Below are 24,031 nucleotides of genomic sequence, written 5' to 3' on the forward strand. Positions count from 1 at the left end.
CCCGCCCCTGCCCGCCCCCTGCCCGCGCCCGCCCCCACCCTGCCCGGCCCCTGCCCGCCCCTGCCTGCCTCCTGCCCGCCCCTGCCCGCCCCCTGCCCCCACCTGCCCGCCCCTGCCCGCCCCCTATCTCCACCCTGCCCGCCCCCTGCCCGCCCCTGCCCCCACTCCCCTGCCTTCACCCTGCCCCCACCCTCACCCTGCCCTCATTCTCCTGCCCCCACCGTGCCCCCGCCCTGCCCGCCGCTCCCCTCACCCAGTAGCTCCTGCCCGGCCCAGCCCCGCTTCCCTCGGCCCCGTCTCGGAGCGGACCCGGGGCAGGAAGAACCAGGCAGGTGCGGGCAGACCCAGTCCTTTATCCGGCAGCACGGCCGGGCCCCACCGTCCAGCAGCTGCCCGTGCCGAGGCCTCCTGGCCGAGGGCCGACAGGTCCCGGGCTGCGCTAGCCACTCTGGGGGGTGGCAGGCCCCGGGGTGCCGGGCCAGGGGGCTGGCGGTGGCCCCCGCCCCCGAGGCAGTGCCCGTGCGAGAGGGGGCACCGGCCCCGCCGCGGGCTCCTCGCGGGCGTTGGCGGACGCGCCTCGGGCAGCACCCAGAGTCCTGCAAGGCTGGGAGAGCCCCTCGGGGGGCAGCTAGGGGGAGCTGCCACCGCGGCCCATCCCCGCCACTGCCCGTGTCGCCTGCTCGGGGACGCAGGCCGGGTCGCTCAGGATGGAGGTGGAAATGCTCAGCTGCCGGAGGGAGCTCAGGACGGCTGCAGGGAGATGGGGGACATGTCAGGTGCCCCCCGTGCCTTGAGGTGACCCATCCCGGGAGAGACAGCGCTTCCCATCCCGGCTCCAGCCCCTGGAACCGTGTGACAGCTCCTGGGCACGGCCCCCAGCCGAAAAGGCGAAGGGAAACCCCCCCGTGGGGCTTGGGAGGGCTGAGCCCTGCCAGCCAGGACATGGAGCTCTCGGAACGCGGGGCTCTCAGACACGGGGCGCTCAGACACGGGGCTCCCAGACACGGGGCTCTCAGGACAGGGCAGCAGCAGCCAGCTCAGCTGGAGCGCGGGTGTCAAAGGAGCTCGGAAAAGCACCAAGCACGAAGCCCAGGACGTCCCGCGGGTGCTTCCCTCCCATGCGGTAGAAGTGGTGCAGCACCAGCCCCGCCACCCCCCAGGGTGTCCCTGTCCTTCTCCCTTCTGCTTTTCCAGCAGGCCCAGCTTCTCCAGGGTGCTGTGCGCAGGCACAGGGCCACCTACTTGGCCGAAGCGCTGGCAGGGAGCAGTGCTGGTCCAGCCAGGCAAGGGATGTCTGGGTGAGGCTCTCCATGCTGGCTGTGGAGACCATGCCACTGAAAGACTCGAAGAGGGGCCGGATGATGATACTGAACTGATGGGAGCAGAGGAGTTAAGGACCAGCCTTGCCAAGACCATGGTCTCCCACCTGCCAGGTGTGGGCAGCACCCTTCTACAGGCAGCAGGACAAACCTCCCTGCCCGGCTATGGAGCGGCTCTGCTGGGTGCCTTCCTCAGCACAGCACCATGCTGGGCACCAGCCCGTACTGCCAGGGTGATGGGGACCTGAGTGTCACCCAGGACAGGCAGTGGGAGAGCTGTGTAACCCCCGTCACAACTGGGGCTGCTGGAAATGGTTGATTAGACACAAGACAACTCTTCCAGAGCAGATCAAGGAGCCAGCTAACGCCTCTGAAGTGCTCAGGAACAAGGCACCACCAGTGTGTGTCCAGTGTGCTCCCCTGGTGCTCCCAGCCTGCAGAGACTACTGCTGGGGACTGGTGAGTCTGTGCATGTACTAATCCACAGCAGGTATCTCCACCACGAGCAAGTCCTGCAGCCTGCGTCACCTTTAGGATACCCAGTGTCCTGTGGAAGGAGCTCCACAGTGCTCACCAACTCTGCATCAGGAGCCACTTCTGCCTTGCCCGGACTGCCCGCACTGGAGCAGACTGTGGGCAGTCTTGGGATTTTGTAGACTTCACAGTATCTGCAGGCTTAATGGTCCCTGCATGGCTAATCCCTGCTCACAGAGAAGCAGGTCCAGCTCTTTGGCCCCCCGTTCCCTAGCCCTTGGTCCCCTCCATCCTTTCCACTGTGTGGAGCCCAGACTTGTGTCCCAGGCATGGGCACACCTGGGTTTCCAGGGTGTGCCACAGGACCACCAAGACCAAACCATCATGTCCCCAGCTTTGTGTCTGGACCTTTCCTAATCCCTAGTTGATGGCTGCTGCCTCTGAGAGCCAGTTCCCATGTCACCATGCATAAGCTTAACTTCGTCGTGACTTTCCTTCTCCCCAAGCACCGACCATTTACTCCTACTCCATTTGCTCTCTTGTAACAGAACCTTCCTCCTAACCACCGTATCTCGGCATGTTCCCACCACGTGCCTTTGGCTCGGAAACATCTCACCGTGGTCCCCAGAGCCTCCCACAGATCCAGGAGCAGTGGGTGAACCAGAGGACCTGGTGTTTGGTGGAGAGGTCAGAGCAAGCAGCAGGCACTGGCCCCAAAGGATACGATCCAGAACTTCCAGTTCTGCAGCGTGGAGGAGCGGACGTACTCGTCGAACATGCTGCGCATCTGGTCAAAGCGCTGGCGCGTGATGGGCACCCCTGTGGCTGGCAGCTGCTCCTGGCACAGGCTGTGGGGCACAGGCAGTGCTGTGGGATCGGGACACTGGGAGCCATGGGGGCTCTGGCAGGACCTCAGCTCTCAGCAGGGGTGGGCAGGCAGCGTCCCCCTCCCTGGCAGCTGTGGCGCATGGTCCCATGCTCTGGTCCCACACAGCGCTGCCTCTGGAGCATCATCCCTCCCCCAAACAGGGTTTGAGGAGGGACAGAGTCAAATGCAGGTCCTGGGAGGTGCTCAGGAGACCTGCTGTGTCCTGCCGCTGCTGCTTGCCCTGCGGGGCTACCCCGATGCAGGCAGTGGCTCCCTCCCGCCTCCCCCAGCCATGCCCCCCTTACTTGATGGAGCCATTGAGCTCCTCGATCTGCTCCCGCAGGCGCTGCGCCTCATCCTGCAGGGCCGCCCGCTCCTGCTGCAGCTTGCAGATGTACTCGGCTGTCTTTTGCAAGGTGGTGGCCTTGCTGACCTGCAGGGCCGCAGGGTGAGACAGCGAAGGGAGCGCCTGGGGTGGGCAGGGCAGGTGCCAGGTGCCCTGCTCCCTGCTGCCGAGCCTTGGCAGCTTCTGCCACAGGCTCCAGAGCCCAGACCACCCTGGCACCGCGCGGGTCTCCACGTGCCAGCATGGATCTGCAGCCTCCTGCCCCCCAGGCTGGGCAGACCAGGGGCGCAGTGTCCCCAGGTGACACGCCGTGTCCCTGCGTGCCCAGGGCTGGCCTGTCCGCACAGCCCTGGGCGCTCACCTTGATGCTGGGCTGGGCGCTCAGCGTGCTCACCAGGCTGTGCAGCGTGTCGAAGCCCAGCTTGATGTTGAAGCGTCTCTTCTGCTCAGCGGAGATGTGCGTGATGCGGCGGCTCTCCATCTGCGGGTAAGTGCCATCAGGCACCTCCTGGCAGCGGAGACAGCCCTGGGCCACCAGCCCCATCGGGGACGGGCTTGCCCAAAGCTTGCAGTGACGGGGAGGGGGAAGTTTGGGGGGCAGCAGGAAAGGGGGAGGCATATGGAGATGGTGCCCCCATAGCGAAAGCAGCACTTGCTCCTGCTGTACCTTGCTGGACTCAGGCCTGCCCCGACGGGACAGGGGGTGGTGCAGGGAGATGCCAGCACCCAGCCCTACAGTGGGTCCTGGGGAAGCCTGGCTGGGCTTGGGCCAGTCGCTGCCTGAAAAAGGAAAGGTGATGTTCTGGGGAGAGGGGCAGCAGCGGCCCCTCACGATGGGCTGACACCAGGGTCCCACGCTGGGATGGGCAGAGAGGAGCAGCCTGCAGCACTACCTCGGCCCCAGGGCAGCCACCCCGCTCAGCTGACGGGAATGCTCTGGGCAATGCTCTGGTCCAGACTGACCACACCTTATTGCTTGGTCTTATCCCAGATCCCACTCATTTTACAACTGCTCAGCAATGGGAACATCTGGGAGGTGACATTTTAAATTCCCAACATTTCTTGGGGTGTAAATTGCCAGGAGAGAATCCCGAGGGCAGCAAGGCTGCAGTCTTCAGCACCAAACTGAAACTGGGAACAACATCGGAGCCTGGCCTCCAGCCGCCGCTCTGGTTTCTGTGGGTGAAAGCAGGGTGCTTCCTGCTCAGAAACCAAGCTCTGGGTTTTCAAAACCACAGTCCGACATTTTGCTCTTTTTGTCTTTTCCTGTTTCTGCTTTTGCCCCCATAGAAGGAGGCAGGTGAAGGGGCTGTGCCCTCCCCCACAGAAAGAAATCACCCATGCTTAGGGTAAATGTAAATAGCTGGGATTGAAGCTGGAATGAAACATCCCCACAGTGTTTGGTCCCAGCTCCCTGCAGGAAACGCGGTGTCCTGTGGAGCTCCTTGGGGTGCCCAGACTCACCACAAGCCGACGTGGGGGACAGCCGCTCCGCCTTGGGGACGAGCAGTGAGCCTGGCTGGGTGCCTGCCAGTGGCACCGGCACCGCTTGGGAAGGGCTGGAGCCAGGAGACAGTCCTGAGCTCAGCTGGGCCATTCTGGGGAGGAACGTGGCAGGGACTTCGGGGACAGCACTCTGCTGCTGGGAGAAGGCAGAGGAAAGTGGGAGGTGGGGGGGCCAGCACCCCACGCACATTGGGGACCAGACCTTCCCCTTTGGTTGGCTGGTACCTGGACTCTGACAGCCAAACACCCATGAGGGGACTGGGAAGGGGAACATGCAGCCCTGTCCCCCCATGGGCAGGGGCAGCCCCAGCCCCATCGCCCCAGGGCAGTAGCGCCAGGAAAGGGGCCCTGCAAGCTGGGTGTTTCCCACCTCTGCCCTGTTTCTTTTATGGGAGAAAACACTCAGGTGACTCCTGGCTCCCTGGCAACCTGGCCACATGCCCCCTCCTTCGCCCTGTGCCTGCCCAGCCCTATGTTGCAAAGGGTGACCCCATAGAGCCTCATCTCCCCTGCCCTCCCCCACCTGCCCCAGCAACGAGGAGAGGGCAATTTCTGACCCGGGGGAGCAATTCCCAGCCTGGGGGGTGGGCGAGTGCTTACCGGGGAGACAGGGGATGCGGGCATGAGTCCTGCACCCATCAGGTGTGGGACATCCAGGGCCGGCTCCTGCTTGGCTGCAAGAGGGCAGGCAGCAGAAGGGCACTGCTGTGTGAGGGTGCTGGGGCTCGGGTGACCTTTCCTGCCCCATAGGACAACCAGCCCCCAGCACCGGTGTGGCTGCATCCCCTTCCCTGCCTGTCTGCCCCAGGGAAGGGTGATGCAGCCCCTGGAGAGAGGTGCCTTTGCTCTCCACAGCGATGATGTTCTTGGGAGCCTTGGTGCAGGCAGGGACCCCCAGCACCTCCCCAGGAAAACACAGGGCTCAGCCTCTGTGGGGTCTGTCCCATCGCACGCACAGGCAGTGGGTCGGTCAGGACACGGGTGACCCCTCAGCCCACCCATGCCAACAGGGCCACAGACACCAGGCTGGGGACACGGGGACTTTGAAGCGGTGCCCGTGACCAAGCCCTGGGCTGGGCCCCGTCTCCCTCCCAGGGCTGCTGGAGCCAGGGGGGCTCCCCCGGGCACAGCTTCATCCCTGGGTGCCCCACAGTGGGGACAGCCACACACCCTGCCCAAGCACCCCCAGCATTCCAAACCCGGGGAGAAAGCAAGGTGCCCCCTCAGACCTCCCCCATAGCATCCCCCTGCCACCGGCTCACCCCTGCGTCCCCCTGCAGCCCCCCGGCCCCGTTACCTGCGGTCAGCAACTGGCTCAGGCAGGGGCTGGGCACAGCCAGGTGGGGCGGCGCAGGGGGTCCTGACAGCCTCTTCGCCTTGGTGCTGCCAGACTTCGCCTTCGGCCGCCCACTCCCACCCTGGGGCAGCCCCTTGCGGGGGGCAAACCTGGGGTTGCCCAGCAGGGCAGGGGGCAGGAGCTGGGGGGCAGCCGGGCCGGGGTACCCCGGGGGCACCATGTCTGGGGCGTAGCCCGGCCCCGGTGCGTGGGGGGCGAAGCAGGGTGCCAAAAGCGGGGAGGTGGAGTGGGTGAGAAGTGGGGGGCCGGGTGAGCTGGTGTAGGAGAACTTGGAGCGGGGGGCCGAGGCGAGGGAGAATGGGGGGTCCGGGCCCAGCAGTGGCACCCCGGGGGACTGGCTGGCAGGGGAAAAGTGGGGTCCGGGTGGCTCCAGGCTGAGGCACTTGCCGGGGAGGCCATACTGCAGCAGGGGCTTGTGTCGAAGCTGGGGGCTGAGGCCACCAGGAGCTGCAGCAGGGACCTCGGGGGGCATGGGGGCCGGGGGAAGCTCAGGGCCCAGGAAGGCGCCGTGGAGGCCGAGCTGGGAGGCACCGCCAGGCTGCAGGAGACACGGGAGGGTCATGGGGGGTTGCTGGGGTACCGGCAGCTGTGGGCCGCAGGCCAGGATCCTGCTCACCTGGAGGAGGGTGCTGGGCGCGAGCGGGGCCTCGGGGCTTACAGGCAGCCCCCGAGCACCCATCAGGGTCCCCTCACCACCGAACAGGGGCTCGGCCATGGGCACAAAGCAGGGTGGCTCCTGGTAGCCCAGTTGTGTCTGCGATGGTGGTGGCCGGTGGCTGGTGAAGATATCTGCAGGGTCAAGTGGAGACAGAGCGATGGGCATGAGGGGACCTTCCAAGAGAGGGGTGACAGTCTCCGGGGCATGCCGGGTGGAGCTGTACCCCATTACCAGCACTGCTGGGGACTTGCCAGTCCCACCTTCACCTTGCGGGACCGGGGCAGTGCTCAGCTGCGCCAGCGGATTTGGCACTCGGGTTGTGAAACGCTGGAGTATGGAGGGAAGAGGCAGCCCACGCGCCTGGGGTCAGCCTTGCCACACGCATGGGGACAGGAAAACCCGCCCGGGGTGCCACCCAAGGGTGGGGACCCTGTCTCTGTCCCTGACACCCAGCTGGGTGCTGCATGCGCCCGCGCCAGGGCAGCTCCCAGGCAGGTGTGTGGCTCCTCCTGAACCAGCCCCAGGCTGGAGCAGGGACCACAACACCCAGGCTGTGGGACAGTCGCAGCGGGGGGGGCTTGGAGGAGTGGGTCACAGCATCCCCAAGCTGTGGGGGATGGTTCCCTGGAGTTGTGGAGGGTGCTCGCCTCCTCACCCTGGTGCAGCCGTGCGTGCAGCCTGCGGCTAACCACATCCCATGGCCTTCCCGAAGCCAAGCCCTGTGACCTTGCCGCGACTCCCTCTCCCTTCCTCTCCCCTTCCCACAACCCTGCTCCTTCCGCAGGCCCAGACGCCACGGCGCGAAGGGCTGGCCTGACGCTTTGGGCAGCTGCCTCTCTGCTGAAATGAGCTCCCTGGGCGCATCAGCCCCATGCATGTCTCAGCTCGGTGCTGGCACTGCCGCTGCCTGTGCCAGCGCTGGCTTGGACATCACCACTGGGAAGGTTTTCCCTGAAGAGGATGACTGTGGGGTGGGGACGGGGCTGCTGGATGCTGTTCTGTAGGATGGAGCAGGAGCGCTGGCTGGGTTTGCAGACAGCTGCCCTGCAGCCCCCGGCACAGGCTCTGTGCCCAAGCAGCCACGCTCCCAAGCCCTTGGCTAGCACGAGCGTTGCTGCCTCCAGCCCCGTGCTGCCACTGGCAGAGCCTGGCCAAACCCACGTACTGGCTCTGCCTACCCAGCGTGGGCAGCTGTGCCCCCGACACCGGCAGGGCTGTGAGGACTCTGCTTTCCCTCCAGGCTGTGGCACAGGCTCAAGCACCTGGGGTGCCCTGGCTGGGACCCGCAAAGGCCTGAGACCCTTTGAGTCTGCACCAGAGGAGCAAGCGTGCCAGCAGAGCGCGATGCCATGGGGCTGAGCGTGGTGACAATTCTGGCAGTGCCCTGTGCTGTTAGCGAGGGGAACACTGGTATGAGACGGGGCAGTGCCACCACTGCGCTGCCCCACTGAGCCCTTGGCCTGCTCCTTCCCCCCGCGAAGGACACGGTGAATGCCCGGGAGCGCAGCAGAGCCACCCCTGCCCCTTCCACAGGCCGGCACTCAGTGCGGGCCGCGGTGCTGCCAGGCAGGGTCTCAGCTCCCCAGGGCGCAGAACCCAGCTCCACGCTGCCCCCAGCTCCCCACTGTGCCCACACCAGGCTGTCCCCTGCAACTGGCGCTGAAGCTCTGTGGATATTTATAGGCATTTCTGGTGCCCAGCTCTGCAGATTCGATTCCTCTTGTGCCTCTCACTGTGCTGCAGGGATGGACAGTGGCTGGCAGCCCCTGGGAGCCCTGTTCTCCCTTTCTCAGGCCCCTTCCCCACCCCCCAGCTCTTGCCCACGCTCCTCTCCGCTGTCACATCACCCTGACCTGCTCCCAGGCAGCGCAGCGTGGCCAGGGCATGTCGCTGCTCACGGGAGAAGAGCCCATGTGGTCAGCACACCACAACTTTGGCATCCTGTTCAAACCTGGGGCTGCTCTCCAGCAGGACTGGGGCTACAGAGCCTGTTCCCAAACCAAGGACCCTCCAGCACTGGCCCCAGGCTCTGGGAGAGCCCTGCAGCATGGCGGGGCAATGCCACCCCACGGGACGGCCAGCCCAGCCCCCGGTGCCCCGCTGCCCAGCACGGGTCCTACCTGGAGCGTGGTGCCAGCAGGGCACGGGGCTGGGCTGCTCCCTCGGCTCTGCCATCGGGACTTCTCCATCCACCCCACACCGTGCTCCAGCACCCACTGCGGAGATGAGGTGCTTCCTCATTTCCAGATTGGTTTGCATGTGCTGACTGACAGGCTCTGAGCTCTGCCACAGCCACCAGACGCGCTGACAGCCCTGTGACCCTGTGGGAGCCCTGCACCCACCGTCGCGGTGCCCACCCCACACGCTTGCACTGCCGTGCTCTGCACAAGGCTGCTGGGGGATCCCCACTCCCAAGCCACGAAGAGCCATTGATTGCCCTGCTAGAAAAGTGGCCTTGGGGACATAATTGGATTGGTTGGCACCTGCGGCTCTGGCACCCAGCACCCCGCACCCAGCATTCACCCCCCGTCTCCTCTCCTCGGTCCTCCCCATGTCACACACCCCGGTGCTGTCCATCGCACGGTGTGCGCACACCTCTCTGCTCCTACACCTCCACCCCGCACACCCTCGCTGCCAGCGCACACCTGTGTCCCGCCAGCATGCGCATCGCTCACACGCAGCACTCGGCTGTCGTGGGACTGTAACCTCTCATCATCGAGGTGAGCTGCTCTGCCCAAGATCTCTGGAAATGCCAGGTCTGGGACAAAACTCCCACCCGTGAGTCTCTGAGCACCCCGCAGGGTGCTGCCCTGCCCCAGGGCACACAAGCCTCTCTCCAGCCTGTGCCTGGGCAGACAAGCCCCACCAGTGTGCTGTCCCTCACCCCAGCTGGACTCGGGACCCTCCCCAGCCTCAGCACTTCCCGCTGGGCATGTGCAGAACAGGAGGGGATGATTTTCTGCAATGGAGTGTCTTGCAGTAAGGCCCATCCCATTCCCAGGCAGCACCCTGGAGCAAAATGCAGGCCTTTTCCCCAGGAAAATAAAGGCGACTTGGCTGCTCATAGAAATATATTGGTTCAGATGGGCACCAGCGTGCCCCTCGCTATCTCCTGCTGAGCACGAGGCCATGCCACCCCGGCAACACGAACGGCCGCTGGGCCCACAAAGAGAGGTGCTGGGGTTGCTGCTGTGACAGTGGTGCGGCGAGAGGCTGCTTGAAAGGGGTTGGTGCAGCTTTCCAGCACCGTGCAGGACCTCTCAGGGGAAGGGGCACTTGTCAGGTGTCAGTTTGACCCATTTGGAGCTGTCCCAGCAACTGATGGGGACAGGAGGCAAAGGGCCAGCAGTGGGGACAGACCCCCTTCCCAGCACGGCTCATCCTGATGGGAACACTGGAAGGAATGAGCTGAGGAGGACTGGCAAGAGCCTTCCCACCCCATCCCTACCCGGGGCATCCCACCGCCTGCCCTGGCACATCACAGCGCCCCAGCGTCCTCCCTGCCAGCATCTGGTCTTGCATCACCCTACAGCCATATGGTGCAAGCACCCTCATTTCCTCCCGCTGAAGGAAATGGAGACCAGTCCTAGAGCTTGCTGGGTGCCCACAGATGCACAAAGGGGTCTAGAGATGCTGGCGCTTCCCAAGGCCACCAGCTACGTGGGAGGGCTGCAAGCCACCAGCCCACACCAGCTCCCACCCTGCCAAGTGTGCCCAGGCCACCAGCTCTGGCACATCCGAGGGCAGAGCTGGTCCCTGGAGCAGTGTGCACCAGCGGTGCCTTGCCCTGGCGTATGGGGATGCTGCACTGCATGGCTGGGACCAGGACATGTCCTGGCTGACTCCACGGGGCTCACGGACACTCCTGGCTCAGAGCCTGCATGGCAGTGCTGGTGGCAGCCCCAGGGGAGGAGGCTGCCATTGCCTGCGTCCCCCTTGGCAGCCCCTTGCCCCATCTGGCCACCAGTGCCAGGTTTGTCTCTGGGCCAGCCTGGCAGGGACAGTGGGACATAGCACAGCCCAGCACAGGCTCCCAGCTCTGAACCAGCCCCCCCAGCTGCTCAGCCTGGGGATGGCTGGGGAGTGGGGTGAGAAGGGGGACACAGCAGCCCAGAACCTCTAGAGGTTTCCTCTTTCTTGTGGGGGACAATTTTCCTTCCTCTGTCTGCAGGTAAAATCAGGTGGTTTGGCACTTCTAGAAAAACCCTTTGTTTCTAGAAATCCCCTCCTGGCCAGGCCCTTCCTGACCTGCCGTGGCTCTGCCCCAGGTGCAGGCAGGAATGCCAAGCCCCTGCTCCGCAGCCCATGCATGCTGCTTTTCCCATGCCAGTGGGTGTTTAGTGCTTTCTGGCTGCCCCAGCAGCTCCTGCCTGGCCAACCCTCCGACCCCCTGATTTTGGGCTGCCATGGGGTGCAGAGCACGCTGGGCTGTGTGGGATGTGGTACCACATCCAGGCTGGCTCTTACCTGAGATCTCCATATCATCCAGGCTGGGCTGCAGGGATGCCAAGTCCGGCTGTATCATGTCAGCATTCCCAACATACGCTGGAAGAGGGCAGAGCTGTGACATCGGGGCCCAGCCACTGCACCCCCAAGACTCCCCTTCAGGGCTCCTCCCACCACTGCCCTCATACCTGCCTGGCTGCCACCCCTCTGTGGCTCCAGAGTCATCCTGTGTCGCTGCACCTTGCCCTCCAGCCGTACATGGGCAGGGAGGTGGGTGCCCACCCTGTGGAGACCCAGGGCCATCCTGTCCCCACTGCCCTACCCACCAGCACTGCTGGGACCTCATCCAGTGCCCAAGAACCCCAGGGAAAGGCTGATCCTTGGCAGAGGACCTGCCTAGTGCTGCAGGAGCTCCAGGGACGTGGCCGGTCAGGGACGACAAGCAGTGGTCATGGAAGGCAGGACCTACCCACTGCTCACCCAGGGCTGGCAGCCCTGTGCTGGGGTCTGGTACAAGGTCCTTCACGGGACTAGTGCTCCCTGGGCAGCTCAGCCCATTCCACCTTGGACAGCCCAGGCTGAGCCATAGGGACCCGGCCTAGGAGGGGATGCTCCTTGCCTGCCCAAACGAAGAGTGTTGAGCAGGGTGGGAGCATCCCCTCCTTCTGCCCCGGCAGGAGGGATGCAGGGGATCGTGTCTGCCCAAAGGACACAGGCGGCAGCTCCCAGGGGCTAAGCCAAGAGGCAGCAAGGTGCTATGATGTGTGTTGCCCACCTGGACCTCCTCTTCCACATCCTGCTAGAGCATGGTCTGGGCCACCTACCATCCTCGGGAAGTGCCTGGTGGGTGCTGGGCATCTGTGTCATGGTGAAGAGGGTGTCAGAGATGTCTGAGAGGAAGGTATCCAAGTCGAAGTGCTGCCTACCCCCTGGCTCCTCTTCCTCATCCCCAAGCAGCATGGGCACCACGTTGCAGAACAGCTGGTTGCACCATTTCTCCGTTGGCCTCCACACATCCTCATCCTGCATGAGATGGAGCAAAGGAGCCACGTGGGCACCTCTGATGGGGAGGGTCCATGCCTGGCTCCCCAGCCGCTCTCCCTGGCAGCTCCCATGCTCCTTGCAGCTTTTATCACACCAAAGCTTCACACCTGGCATGTTGGTGCTTTCAGAGGGTGAATCTGGCATCCCAAGCACTTGGCATCTCATCCCATTGGGCTCGTCACTCCCTGGGGCTTTCATCTGCTCTTCTCCCAAACTGCCCAGTGCAGGGGTCTGCATTGTACCACCCTTTTCCACCCTCCCCACCCTTCCCCAACAGACTCACCCGCTTTGGACTGGAGAGGTCTCCCTCCCGGGTGGACTTTCGGAGCTGGAAGGAGAAGACAGGCTGTGTCACCCCCCAGCTAGGGTGGGCACAGTGCGGGGCAGAGCCAGGGGCAGGGCAGAGGAGGGCAGCACTCAGGAGGGGGGTTCCTGTGGGGCTCAGTGGGACCACCACAAGTTCACACCTGCCTTTACAGGGTCTGGGCTGAGCAGCCACCGCTGTGGTGGGACCGGCACTGTGTGGTGGTGCGAGGCTGCCAGCACCCTGCCTGCCTGCGGCACTCCCAGCCTTTGCTGGTCCCAAGCAAGTGGCTGGCTAGACGGCTGGACCACGCTCCACCCCATGCGGCAAGCGGCCAAGGTTGTGGTGCCAGCATGCCCAAGAGCAGGCACCCAGAGTGATGCAGAGCCACCCGGCCTGCCTGACAGCACGTGGTGCTGGGCTGAGACGTGGCCAGAAGATCCCAGCCCAGCCAGAGCTGTGGATGAGCTGGGGCCCTCCTTGACCCACCCCAGCATGTGTGCTGTGGGTGTGCTGCAAACTCAGCCCTAGATCAGGCACCAGGCAAGGCCACAGTCAGCCCAGGTTGGGCTGCTGGAGCACACTGCAGCACTGCAGGCAGCTGGGGATGGGGTCCCCGCTGAGCTCCCCCGCACTGTCACCATGGGGGCAGCCAGTATCCCTCGATGCTGTCAGGAGCCTGCCCAGTCCCAGTCATCCATGGCTCCACGTTAGCATGACGATGTCCTGTCCCACCGCTGGCACCGTCACAGGATGGGGAGCAGCATGGGCAGAACCACTCACCCGCTTCTTGTAGTAGATCCTCCACTTGTGGTACTCCCTCATCACCACCTCGATGCGGCGTTTCCAGTAGTTTCCCTCCAGCACAACAGCCTGGGGGAGCAGCACAGGGGGTCATGGCTGAGCCCCCCAGCCCCAGCACCCTGCAGCCAGGGCTGGTTTCCTTGTGCCACATTAGAAACACCTTTCCCAGCAACTCTATGAAACACAACGAGCTCTGCCCCCTGCATCTCCCCAGCTCCCACCTGTGCCACCCAGACCTGCTCCTGGCCCACAGACCTGCAAGGGATCATGTCCTACCTCTGGTTTTCGGTGCTCATCAGCCTCTGACCCCTCCAGCGGGGTGATGAAGCCGCACACAGGGTTCTTCCTCCGCTCCACAGCTGCACAGGGGAAAACACAGCTGGCTTTACCCATGGCTCCATCCCTGGGCAAGGGAGGGTGCTCGTGCATCTGTACATCACTGCCCCAGTGCCAGCCCCATCCCACCTGGCATCGCCCAGCACATGGAGCAGGGTCTGGCCCCATACTTACACTGGATGTACCACGCTCTCCAGATAGCATTGTTGAGACGAATTTTATCCCGACAAAGCAGCCGCAGCCCCTTGAAATTCTTCCACTTTGGAGACACCAGCTTCCCACTAAAACACCAAGCAAAGGAGAGGCTGAAGAGAACCATCCCAGAGCCCTCTCAGTCTGGGGTCTCCCGAGGGGGCCGTGCCTCGAGAGATGCCCGGGGCCACCAGCCTGGTGGCAAGTCTGGAACAGGCACAGCCATGTGGCTCCTTGGCAGGCTGCTTGCCAGGCACCTATAGGAGCACCCACGGGAGCACCCTGAGCTCCTGTTCACCCTGAGAGCAGCACAGACTGAAACCGTGAGCCTCACAGACCCACTCCAGGCTTCTTGAGCCCCTGAGATTAAGGCACAACACATGGACCCCGCTGGCCCAAGCAGGACAGCTGCATCCTGGCCCCAGGGGACGGGAAGGGAAGTCTCCCGCCCAGGCGAGACGCCGAGGGACATGTGTTGCTGTGGCTCTTGCCTCATCGCAGCATTTGGGCAGCTATTTCTGACCCTCCTTTTAATGCCAGGCAAGGCTTGGCAATGCTACCTTCAGCTGGGGGCAGGCACAGGCAGCGGGGCAGGCAGGGGCAGCCATCTGTGTGGGTCTGGGAAGGGCAGGCAGCAAGCTGCAGGATGTTAAGGACATTAAGGGACACTTGCCTGTGCCCCAAGACCGGCAGAGGGGAGGACCAGCTCTGGCCTGGGCTCTTCTCCACACCCATCCCTGCAAACCCCCACCCCTCGCCCCAGTCCCCAGCCCAGGCTGGGCTCCCTCCTTCCCATTTCCCAGCTCCCAGAGGCAGCCGTGCTTGTTCTGCAGCTCGTAGTGGTGGTGGTGATGTCCCTAACGGGGCCTGCAGTGTGGGCAGCCTCATCTCACTAATTGCCTTGTTTCCTTCCAGCTGAGGGTCCCACCGCCCCAGGAGCTCTGCGGGTAAGGCTGAGGTCCCTCTGCCTTACCTTGGGGTCCTTTTCACCCCTCCCTGTGAGCTCAGAAGCTGCCCCAGCTCTCCCTCCCACCAGGGCATGGCCTCAGGGCACAGAGGGGCCCTTTGAGAGCAGGCTGGAGGCTGAACGGCATCCTCCCTGGGAAGCCCACATCCCTCCCCAGCCAAGAGTTTGTCCCCTGAAGATCTCAGTGCTGCTTTGGGTCCCACTTATCCTCAGCACATGCAGGGAGGAGGAAAGGTAGAGGCTGGGCTGGGTGTGGGGGTGCTGTATCCCCCCATTGCCAGCATCTCCTTGGGTGCACCCCAAGGTGCCATCGGGTCATGTCCCTGGGGAGCTGCTGGGGATGAGAGCAGTGCCCTGCTAATGCTCTAAGAAGCCACACACTTGTTCACTCAAGCTTGTGAAACCCTCGAGCACCCTTGAACAAAGAGTCTGGCTGATTCTGCATTCACCTGCCTTGAATCCTGCCTCCTGCTGCACAGCACGGCACGAGGGGCTTCCCCCTCCGTGGCTGTACAGGCTGGGCTCGGGGCTCGGCTGGGAGCTCCGTGCAGCCCAGGGGCAGGTGGTTTGTTGCAGACAGGGTGCTGACCTCGACGTTAGAGCCAGGCAGCCTGAACAGGCAGCAGCGCAGGCAGGGAGAGCCCTGTGCTGGCCCTGCACCCCTTTGCGGCCAGGGGGAGAGTGCTGGGAGAGCACTGCTGTCCCATCTCCCTGTGAAGGGTTGGGGACCCCCCTGGCTCCAGAGCCTGCTGCAGGGACCTGCCCGGGAGCGGATGCTCCCACCCACAGGGGTAGATGGGGATGGTCTCCCCAGGGACATCTAGCCTGACCCATGGCCCCAGGGGCTGGGCAAGGACCCATGTCCCCATGGCTCCAGCCTGCAGAGAGTTAAGGACTTGACTACGCACTGACCACTCTGCTATCACCAGGATTTTGAACTTTCTCCAGCGGCACAAGGCAAACAGTGTGGGGGTGCCAAGCAGAGGAGCCAATGGAAGGGACGGGTTTCCCGGGAGCGTGGCCAGATCCTGCCGGTCAAGGCTACCTTGGGGTGCTGCCCACCCTGACAGCCAGCTCCAGGGAGCAGCCCGAGCCTGCAGACTGCAGCCCCACAGCTGCAGATGGCACCTGGGCCACGCGTGAGGCTGGGGGGGCTGCGACCACAGAGCTGCCGTGGGTCCTGGAGGCAGAGGAGAGATGCCTTTGGGCTTTGCCACTAACTGCCTTTTTTCCCCATTAATGATCTTTTCAGTTTTGGGGCTTATCAGGCTGATTTTTGCCCCCTAGTTTGCCTTGAAAATGGCCCCACCCCTCCCTGAAGTTATCTCCCCAAGGAGATGGATGGAAAACCCATGCTGAGCCACAAGAAAGGTTTGGGATGCCCCAGACAGGCTGGGGGTCCTGCTGCCCCATGCTGCCAGAGGAATGGGGACACAGATCCCACCACTGGCTTTGTGGGACAGGGTGAGATGGAAGCAGGGCTCAGACTGGGACCAAACCCAGCTTGTGTCAGCACCGACTCTGTTTTGTCCATGATTTGCTTGCTTGTTTGCTCCATGATTCATTTAGCCCATCCAGAAGTTTTAAGTGTTGTAACCCCTGTTTTCATGGCAAAATGAGCCTTTTTCTCTCCATCAACAGCAAGAGGAGGGGGAGGAATGATCTGGCAAGATGCAGGGATGCACGAAGAGAAGTTGGTGGCAGCAGGAGCGGAGCAGCTAAGCTGAGGGTCCCCTGCAGGTACAATCCAGCTTGGCCTTCCCAAGTGCAGCAGGAGCAGGATCCCCCCGCGGGGGCTGTTCAAGCCCCCTTGCTCCCTGCGCTGCCAGGATGGCCCCAGGCTGGCTGGAAGAGGACAGCCTTTCCTGGAAGTCCTAAAAGCTCATGTTCGATTTCTCACAAATTTTGCTACCAAAGTCAAGTTTTTTCTGGAATTTTTATGTTTTAAGATCCAGAGTCTGACAAAGAAAGTTAAAAATCTAACCACAAGTTTCCTGAAAAGTGTCTCCAAGCAAAAAATGACTGTGTTCAAATCTGACTTCAAATCTCTACTGTCTAAATGAGTTTTTTTCTTTACCACGTTGGGCTGATGAAAAGGTTGCTGTGCCAGCTCAGCTGCTTGTCCTGCTGCCTCCGGAGGGAGTGAGCTCTGTCCCGGCAGGCGCGGGTGCCTCCGGGGTAATTCAAGGGCAGTGTTGTCACAAAGGTGTTAATAGACTGTGCTGGGGATCAGCTAGGGACCTGCTCTGTGTGTTTACTCCGAGATAGGGGTGCCTCTGCCCTTACAGCTCCGTCTCTCGGGCACTCATTTTTCTCTGTGCAAAGTGAGCATGAAGTGCCCCAGATGAGAAGGGAGGTAATCTAAATCCTCCTGCAAATAATTGTCTGGGAAGCTGGATAGCCAAGCTAGGTACATCTCCACAACCAGTTATTTTGGTGATCTCTGGAGGTATGACCTCACCATGCATCAGTGTGGGAACAGGCTTGGACACCAGCCCAGCTGCTCTGCACACTGCTTGGATAGGATCAGCCCCAAATCCTTGGAAAATGACAGAGAAAAGGCTTGTAGGTCCCTGCCACTAATGGCAGCACAACCACACTGCAGCATGGATCACAAGCCTTTCCCCCTTGCCAGACCCACTATTGCCCATCATGCAGATAATTCGTAGCAGAAGCTGCCCAACCCACCGCAAAGCCCCAGAGGGCTCTGAGAAGCCAGGGCTGCCATCAGCACCGAGCTCTGCTTCCCTCACCTCCCGCTCCCTTCCAGCCAGGGCACAGGCAGCGCCCAGACGGTCTTAGGTCTGGATGAGACCGAGGCCTCGTCAAATGATGGACCCAGCAATCGCAGGATGTGGCCACATCGGTGTGAGCCACTTCCAGCCCGTCCGAGCTAGTGCACGGGTCTGTGGGTGAATGCGGATGAACCGCAGTGAGCTGAGGTGATGAGAGATTTGCCAGGAGGGCGAAGGAAGTGTGGGCTAATCCTGAGAGAAGGAAAGGGGGAAAGGTCAGCTCGGTGTGTGCATAATGGGGGTCTCTGCCTGGGTTCGTTCTGCCCCTGTGCGTGAGTGTTTAAGGCACTGTGAATTAGAGAATCAATTAGAGAGAATGGCAAAGCTACAGCAGCAATTCCACTTCTTCTAGGAAAGCCTCAGGGCGTGCTATCAGCTTGCCAGGAGGATGAATTAGTAGGGAATAGGCATGCAAGGGCATAACCGAAGTCTGCCTTGCTTTCAGTCACAAAAGGGGCAGAGTTAATACTCCACGTCACTTACCAGTCTGATGTCCCTACCTACTAAATCTTCCCTCTCGGTATTTGCAGGGGAGAAGAGGAGATTACATCACACTCTGGGAACAGCTACAGGAGGGTTCTTCTGAAGCACAAGATAGATGTGTGCAAGATAAGACCACAAGTGGCTTCAGTTCCCACCTACACTCAGTTTTTCCCCCTTCAGGTGGACAGTTCCCCAGGTCAGTGACCCAGCGATTCCCTGCCGTGGGTGACAGGAAGGTGTGCGAGCCCAGGAGACCCGCTCTGCAAGGCAGGACGCTGGGGAGTCGCGCTGCGGTGATGGGGAGAAAGAGCTTGTGCAGCTGGGAGATCGTGCTAAGGCCAAAGCGTGAACGGTTCCTGAAGGAGCTCAGCTCCACGTGCTCAGCTTTTTGGGGGAACGTGGTGGGGCCAAGTGTTCTGCAGGGAGGTCCACCCACAGGAGAAACAACAGTCTAAGGAAGGGATTAAAGAAATTCAGCATGTTGCAGGAGAAGAAGGAGCAGAAGAGAATCATTAAGTCTTTGGCAGGAGGGCTGCTGAAAGTGTCCTGAGAAATGGGTACAAAGGGCCTGGGAACTGCTTCATCCCAGCCCCCAGCCCCAGGAGGAAGACCCTGGCCTGGGGGAGTTGCATTTCTCTGAGGGATTTGAAGAAACAAGTTACTGCTAGAAGTAAGCCTTGATGTGGAGAGAGTGTTTCTTTCCCAGTGAGGGGGTGATGCACGATCCAGCCCATGGTGGGATAATACATCAGATCCTTGGGGCGATTGCTCAAGCTGAGACAGGACTGCCATAAATGTCTGTGAAGTGCCATGGAGGGATGCTGGAGAGGGGAGGACTTACAGCTACCCAAATGACTGTTCAGCTACAGGCATTGAAAAATTACATTGTTTAGAGAGAGCTTAGTGTAACGGTGTGAGCCCAGACAGCAAGGGATGGGTGGCTGCAACGGTCACAGCTCAGGCAGCAGGTCAGGAGAAGTGATAGTTCCCCTCTGCTCAGCACTGCTAAGGCCAGGTCTGGATATTGTGTCCAGATTGGTTGCTCCAATAAAAGAGGGAGGTTTACAAACTGGAGTGATCTTGGAGGAGGATGTTAAGATGGTTGGGGACTAATGTACATGAGAGAAGAGGAGGGCGAGTGATGGGTTTGTTCATCCTGAAGAAAAGAAGGTGAAGAAAAGATCTACTTACTGCCTTCAGCTACCCAAAGGATGTTATAGAGGAGATGGGGCCAGACACTTCTCAGAGATGCACTGAGAAAGGACAAGAGGGAACAGACGCAAGTTGGAACAAGGGAAACTCCACTGTGAGGGTGGTGCAGCCCTGGGACAGGGTGGACAGGTGGTGGGCTCACCGTCCCTGGTCTTCATCCATCAGAGTGATGGCCCTGAGCAACCTGATCGGGCTTTGGAGTCAGCCCTGCCCTGCTCAGGGGTTGGACTATGAACGAGGTGCCTCCCAACTGATACCTTTCTGTGGTTTCTGCTTTGTTAGGGAGTTAGTCCTACAACATAACTGGATGCACTCCCGAAGACCGAAGGATATCTGGCTGCCCACTCCAACTGAGGCTGCGCCGTACCAACACCACTTCTGAGGAACCTGACTGGGCGGGAAGGTGTGAAATGGCAGATGATGCAGAGAGTATCAAATCAGATAAGACTAAAAGTAAGAGGTGTGCCAAGTATCCTTAAACTCCATTTTCCACCTCTGATACCTTCCTCCAACTACTGCTTGCAGGCCTGTCAAAAATGTATTAACAAAGCTGCCATGGGTTTCCAAAGGGAGAAAAGAAGTGCCTGAACAGAAGCTAGCCAGCAGAGTGGTCAGCTCTAGAGCCAGACTCCAATCCCACCTGTGAGGAAGCACATCCAGCACTGCATTACAGGTCCAGGTTTACCTGAACCTGATCTCTGGTCAGTGCTTGTCATCCTGGTTTTAGGTTACAAGCTGCAGAGCATGACAGCTGAGAGGTAGAGGGGGAGAGCATCTAAGGATGGAAGGAACTCCAAGAGAGAAGAACCAAGCATGAAATTTGGATACCATCCAATGTCAACATTTCCCTGGTTGGGTCCCATGGCCTGCAGCTACCCTGGTTCCACAGCAGACCAAGAACTGCTCCCACAGCAGACCAAAAACTACTCCCATGGGTGCTCAGCAAGACCTAGTCTTGCATCAAGGCAACCAGGAGACATCCGAGGTGGCCATCAGTGGTGGCACTAATGCTTTGTGGATCCTCTTCATGAGGGCTACTCTCCAACTACAGTTACAGTTTGCCATGGTGTTGGGCTTGGGGCTGGTGCGTGCATTGTCATGCTCAGAGTCCAAGGGGTAGAGAGACCTGGAGTGATGGAGCCCTGTCTGCAGCGTAATGGCCAGCCCTGGCTGGCATAGAGCTGTGGTGGTCCACTCCACCTGCCCAAGCACTTGCACCCTGCCCCCTTCCTCTCTGCCTGGGGTGCACCAGAGCTCAGGGGCACATGGAGGCTGTGGTGCATCTCAGGAGTCAAGACCCTGGGCACCCTGGGGTGGAGCAGTGTCTGCTCCTCCAGCCCCAATCTGCAAGGATCAGAATACAGCAAGTGTGGGGCTGGGAGAGCAGAAGAGAGTGAGGCCACCAGTGCCTCAGTGTCCCCTGTGTGTGGCACTCAGTGTTGACTTGCCTGAGCAGGAAGCATGACCCTCAGCTGGGTCACCCAGTGTGCTCCTGCAGAGCGCCCGCTTCACCAGCACCTCAGAAGAGAGCTGTGCCAAACGAGCTGTGAGCAGACCACGCAGTCTGGGATGTGGCGATGGGCCAAATGTACACAGCCGTGTGGCAACTGGTACCCTTGGAGTGCGGTCCCAGTACCCGGCGTCAGCAGAGCTGCTCTGGCAGCGACCACACATTCCATCGTGTTGCGCACTCAAGGCATACCTGAGAGATCAGCAACTGAATGAGACCCTGCATGGAACAAGGCAACGAGCAACTCTTCAAGGCTGTTTTGCTGAGGTTTTGTTTTCATGTGGCATCAGTAGGACAATGTCATTCTAGGTTTTCACCTTGGGAAAGCTATGCAAGCAGCTTTGCACTGATGCCAGTAGAGCAAGTCACCCTGATGCTATGTGTGAGAGAACTCAAAACCTTGGGACCTTGGCAAAAGACAGGAGCTGCCTCCAAGAATGTGGCACTAAGAGACACGGTGCAGGCTCTCCTGTTGTCACCGAGGAGCCGTGGGATGAGGAGGTCCCTAGCATCCTGGGCTTGGGTGATTCGTGTGGTTGGGGGAACGATGCAGTCACCCATCTGATTTTGCAGGAGAGAAGGGAAGTTTGCAGGAGAGAAGGGAAGTTTTCAGGAGGCCCTGGACAAAGCCCTCTGCAGCCATCCAGCCCCGGTGCTGCTGCATGTCCTGGAATAACCTTGGGACATGCGGGCAGAGTCAAGGACGGGAAGGCAGGACCCCTGCTCTAGATTTCCAACTGAGTGCTGGCTGCCCACAGGGTTATTGCTGCTCTGCGGTGTGCAGGGTCTGGCCAGGAGGGTGCACAGCTGGGTGCAGTGACTCCAGATGTCATGGGAAGGTGGAAGAGGGTTAAGCTACACATGAAGAGAGGAGGAATTTCTCATCTGGCTCCGTGGCCAACAAACCAGCATCAGCTCTTTCTCCCTGAAACCTCCCAGGGTGGCAGTTTTTGAGCATATTGTGCAACACAGCCCAATGGAGAAGAGGAGGATGTCAGCTGGCAACAAGTTCCTGAATGAGCTGTAGGGCTCAGAGAGCCTCAGGCCTTCAAAGAGCTGGGGGTGGGGTGTGAGATGCCAGCGAGAGGCCTCTGGAACTCACCTGTACTCCAGGCTCATGCACTCGAAGAGCCGGGTGAGGGTCGGGTCAATGCTCCGGGGATCAGCCGGTTCGGGCTCGGTGCGGTGGTGGCGCCGACGGGGTAACGAGTCGCTGTGCGGGGACGACACCATGAAGTGGCCGCTGTGGATGACCTGGGAGGGGTTCTGAGCCCCGGCACCAGGTCCTGTGCCACCCACAGCAGCGTCCTCAGAGTCCGAGTCGGAGTCAGAGACGGGGCACGGCCCAACCGGAGGCTCCGGGAAGGGTCCCAGGAGTCCCACTTGAGCTCCTGCCATCGCTCGACGCCCGCGGGGGTCCCCGTGTCAGCCTGCCCCAGCGCTGTTGATCCGCGTCCTGGTTGTGCCCTATGGGTGCTGCGTCGGCACCGAGCACATGCTGTTGGGCTCCCCAGCCCCGGACACCCACACCACACCTCTTCCTCGGTGCCGCTCGCCCCACCCCGAACCACGCTGTCTCTCCACGCTCCCAGGTTCAGCTTTCGGTTTGCGGGGGCAGCTCGCCGTTAGCCCTATTTATAGTCGTGGCGGCTGATCCCGCCCATGGCCCATCGTCAGCCAGGCCGCGGCACCCTGCCACCGGCCACCGGCCACCGGCCACGAGAGCTTCAGCTCCCTGCTGCTGTCCTGCTCTTGCAACTTGCCTGACAGCCCTGGCTTTTATTTCCCTGCAAACCCGGGGAGGAGCGGCTGCGGGTCCCCTGTCCCCCCCTCGCCAGCGGCCACGGGTTCGCTGGCAGTCGGCTCTGTTTACCCAGGGTTAATCGCTGCTCCCGGCGTGCTGGTGGGGAGAGGAGCGGGCGGTATTTACCTAGTGCCTCTGCCCTAATGTATCTCCCTGCACTTCCAAGGGAACAAATACAGATTAGGGGACACAAACAGGTAAAATTATAGCAACGGGCACCCAGCTCAGCACAGAGCACGTCGAGTCACTGAGCCGTGTGCCAAGCTGAGAAACAGCCCAGGCAAAAGCCTGCTCCGAGGTGTGACCCAGCAGGAGAGGGGCTGCAAATGCCGAATGCAATAGAGGACAACGATGAGCTCAGGTACGGTGGGATTTACACACCCTGTAGTCATGCAGTCCTTAAGATGGATTACCTTCACCAGACAAGGCTTGATGTGCCAGCCCCCTCCCCCGCTCAGTGCCAGCTGATCTTTGATAAATAATGAGAGGTTATGCCAGGGTTTAGCATGTGCCATACCAGCCAGACCCGTGTTATGAGCATCTCCTCACTGACCAGACCCGCAGTGGGACAAACTGGATATAATTTCAGGCTTAAATCACTTTTTTTCACTCCAGTTTCTGGCAACTTCTTCCCCAGCTCCACAACCTGGCACAAGCACACATGCCTGCAGAGCACCCAAGCGCAGCTTTTAGCCACCTATGATGAAAACATGGGATAAACGACGGCACAAAGCGAACGTAGATGGCCGCAGGCATCTGAACTTTAATCCAGCTTGCAGGTGGAGCAGAGCACCCTCTGTACCAACGGGTGGGTCCTGCTGGTGCTCCGGAGGGGTGAGTAGCTGTCCAGGGTATTTTCAGAGCTGGAAGAAGAATAAACACAAGTAGCTGTTTTGGATAGTTTTCACACTGGTTGGTGCAAACCTCACTTAGGAACCATTTCTTTGTTTTCCAGTCAGCTTTGCATTGCTCTGTAGCTCTCTTTTCCCCCTCTGTGATTCATTACAATCATGTCACAGAATCACAGAATCATTCAGGTTGGAAAAGCCCCTCGGGATCATCGAGTCCAACCCTCAGCCCGACTCTACAAAGTTTTCCCCTACACCACATCCCCCAACATCTCATCTAAATGACCCTTAAACACACCCAGGGATGGTGACTCCACCCCCTCCCTGGGCAGCCTATTCCACTCTCTGACCACTCTGTCTGGGAAACATTTTTTTCCTCATGTCCAGTCTGAACCTCCCCTGTTGCAGTTTAAAGCCGTTCCCTCTTGTTCTGTCACTAATTCCCTGTGAGAAGAGACCAGCACCAACCTCTCTACAATGTCCTTCCAGGGAGCTGTAGAGAGTGATGAGGTCTCCCCTCAGCCTTCTCCTCCTCACACTGAACAGTCCCAGCTCCTTCAATCTCTCCTCACAGGATTTATTCTCCAGGCCCTTCCCCAGCCTCGTTGCCCTCCTCTGCCCTCGCTCCAGCCCCTCGAGATCTCTCTCGTATTGAGGTGCCCAAAACTGGACACAACACTGCAGGTGTGGCCTCACCAGTGCAGAGCACAGGGGGATGACAAATGTGATCCTGTCCCAAGCTGCCTGTCAAGATGCTG

General features: G+C 60.8%; 1 protein-coding gene across 3 annotated transcripts; it reads right to left on the bottom strand.

The window, feature by feature from the left end:
• Positions 1-335: 335 nt before the first annotated feature.
• Positions 336-22,192, bottom strand: MLXIPL (MLX interacting protein like). 3 transcript variants are annotated; one of them, XM_074845187.1, is made up of 17 exons: positions 21,724-22,192; positions 13,637-13,743; positions 13,403-13,485; positions 13,106-13,195; positions 12,302-12,346; positions 11,799-11,997; positions 10,996-11,073; positions 6,487-6,659; positions 5,811-6,408; positions 5,114-5,187; positions 4,472-4,646; positions 3,675-3,787; positions 3,369-3,488; positions 2,967-3,094; positions 2,518-2,641; positions 1,243-1,372; positions 336-750 (listed from the first exon to the last, which is right to left on the bottom strand). In XM_074845187.1, exons 1-17 carry the CDS (start codon positions 22,017-22,019, stop codon positions 629-631), a joined length of 2,655 nt encoding a protein of 884 aa, XP_074701288.1. In that variant the 5' UTR covers positions 22,020-22,192; the 3' UTR covers positions 336-628. The 3 variants fall into 3 exon arrangements, with proteins under 3 accessions (XP_074701288.1, XP_074701287.1, XP_074701286.1); XM_074845186.1 differs by having other exon boundaries at positions 4,472-4,649; XM_074845185.1 differs by having other exon boundaries at positions 5,811-6,659.
• Positions 22,193-24,031: the final 1,839 nt, after the last annotated feature.

The sequence above is a fragment of the Strix aluco genome, chromosome 19 (assembly GCF_031877795.1).
Source record: "Strix aluco isolate bStrAlu1 chromosome 19, bStrAlu1.hap1, whole genome shotgun sequence".
In the NCBI taxonomy this organism is placed as follows: domain Eukaryota; kingdom Metazoa; phylum Chordata; class Aves; order Strigiformes; family Strigidae; genus Strix; species Strix aluco.

Bases quoted from the DNA above. Each gene is read 5' to 3' on its own strand.
- MLXIPL (XM_074845185.1), bottom strand. From the start codon at position 22,019: ATGGCAGGAGCTCAAGTGGGACTCCTGGGACCCTTCCCGGAGCCTCCG. The intron at 13,196-13,402 runs GTAGGACATGAT...CTGCTCCCCCAG, and splicing joins ATGAGCACCGAAAACCAGAG to GCTGTTGTGCTGGAGGGAAA. The intron at 1,373-2,517 runs GTATCCTTTGGG...TGCTCCCATCAG, and splicing joins AGAACTGGAAGTTCTGGATC to TTCAGTATCATCATCCGGCC.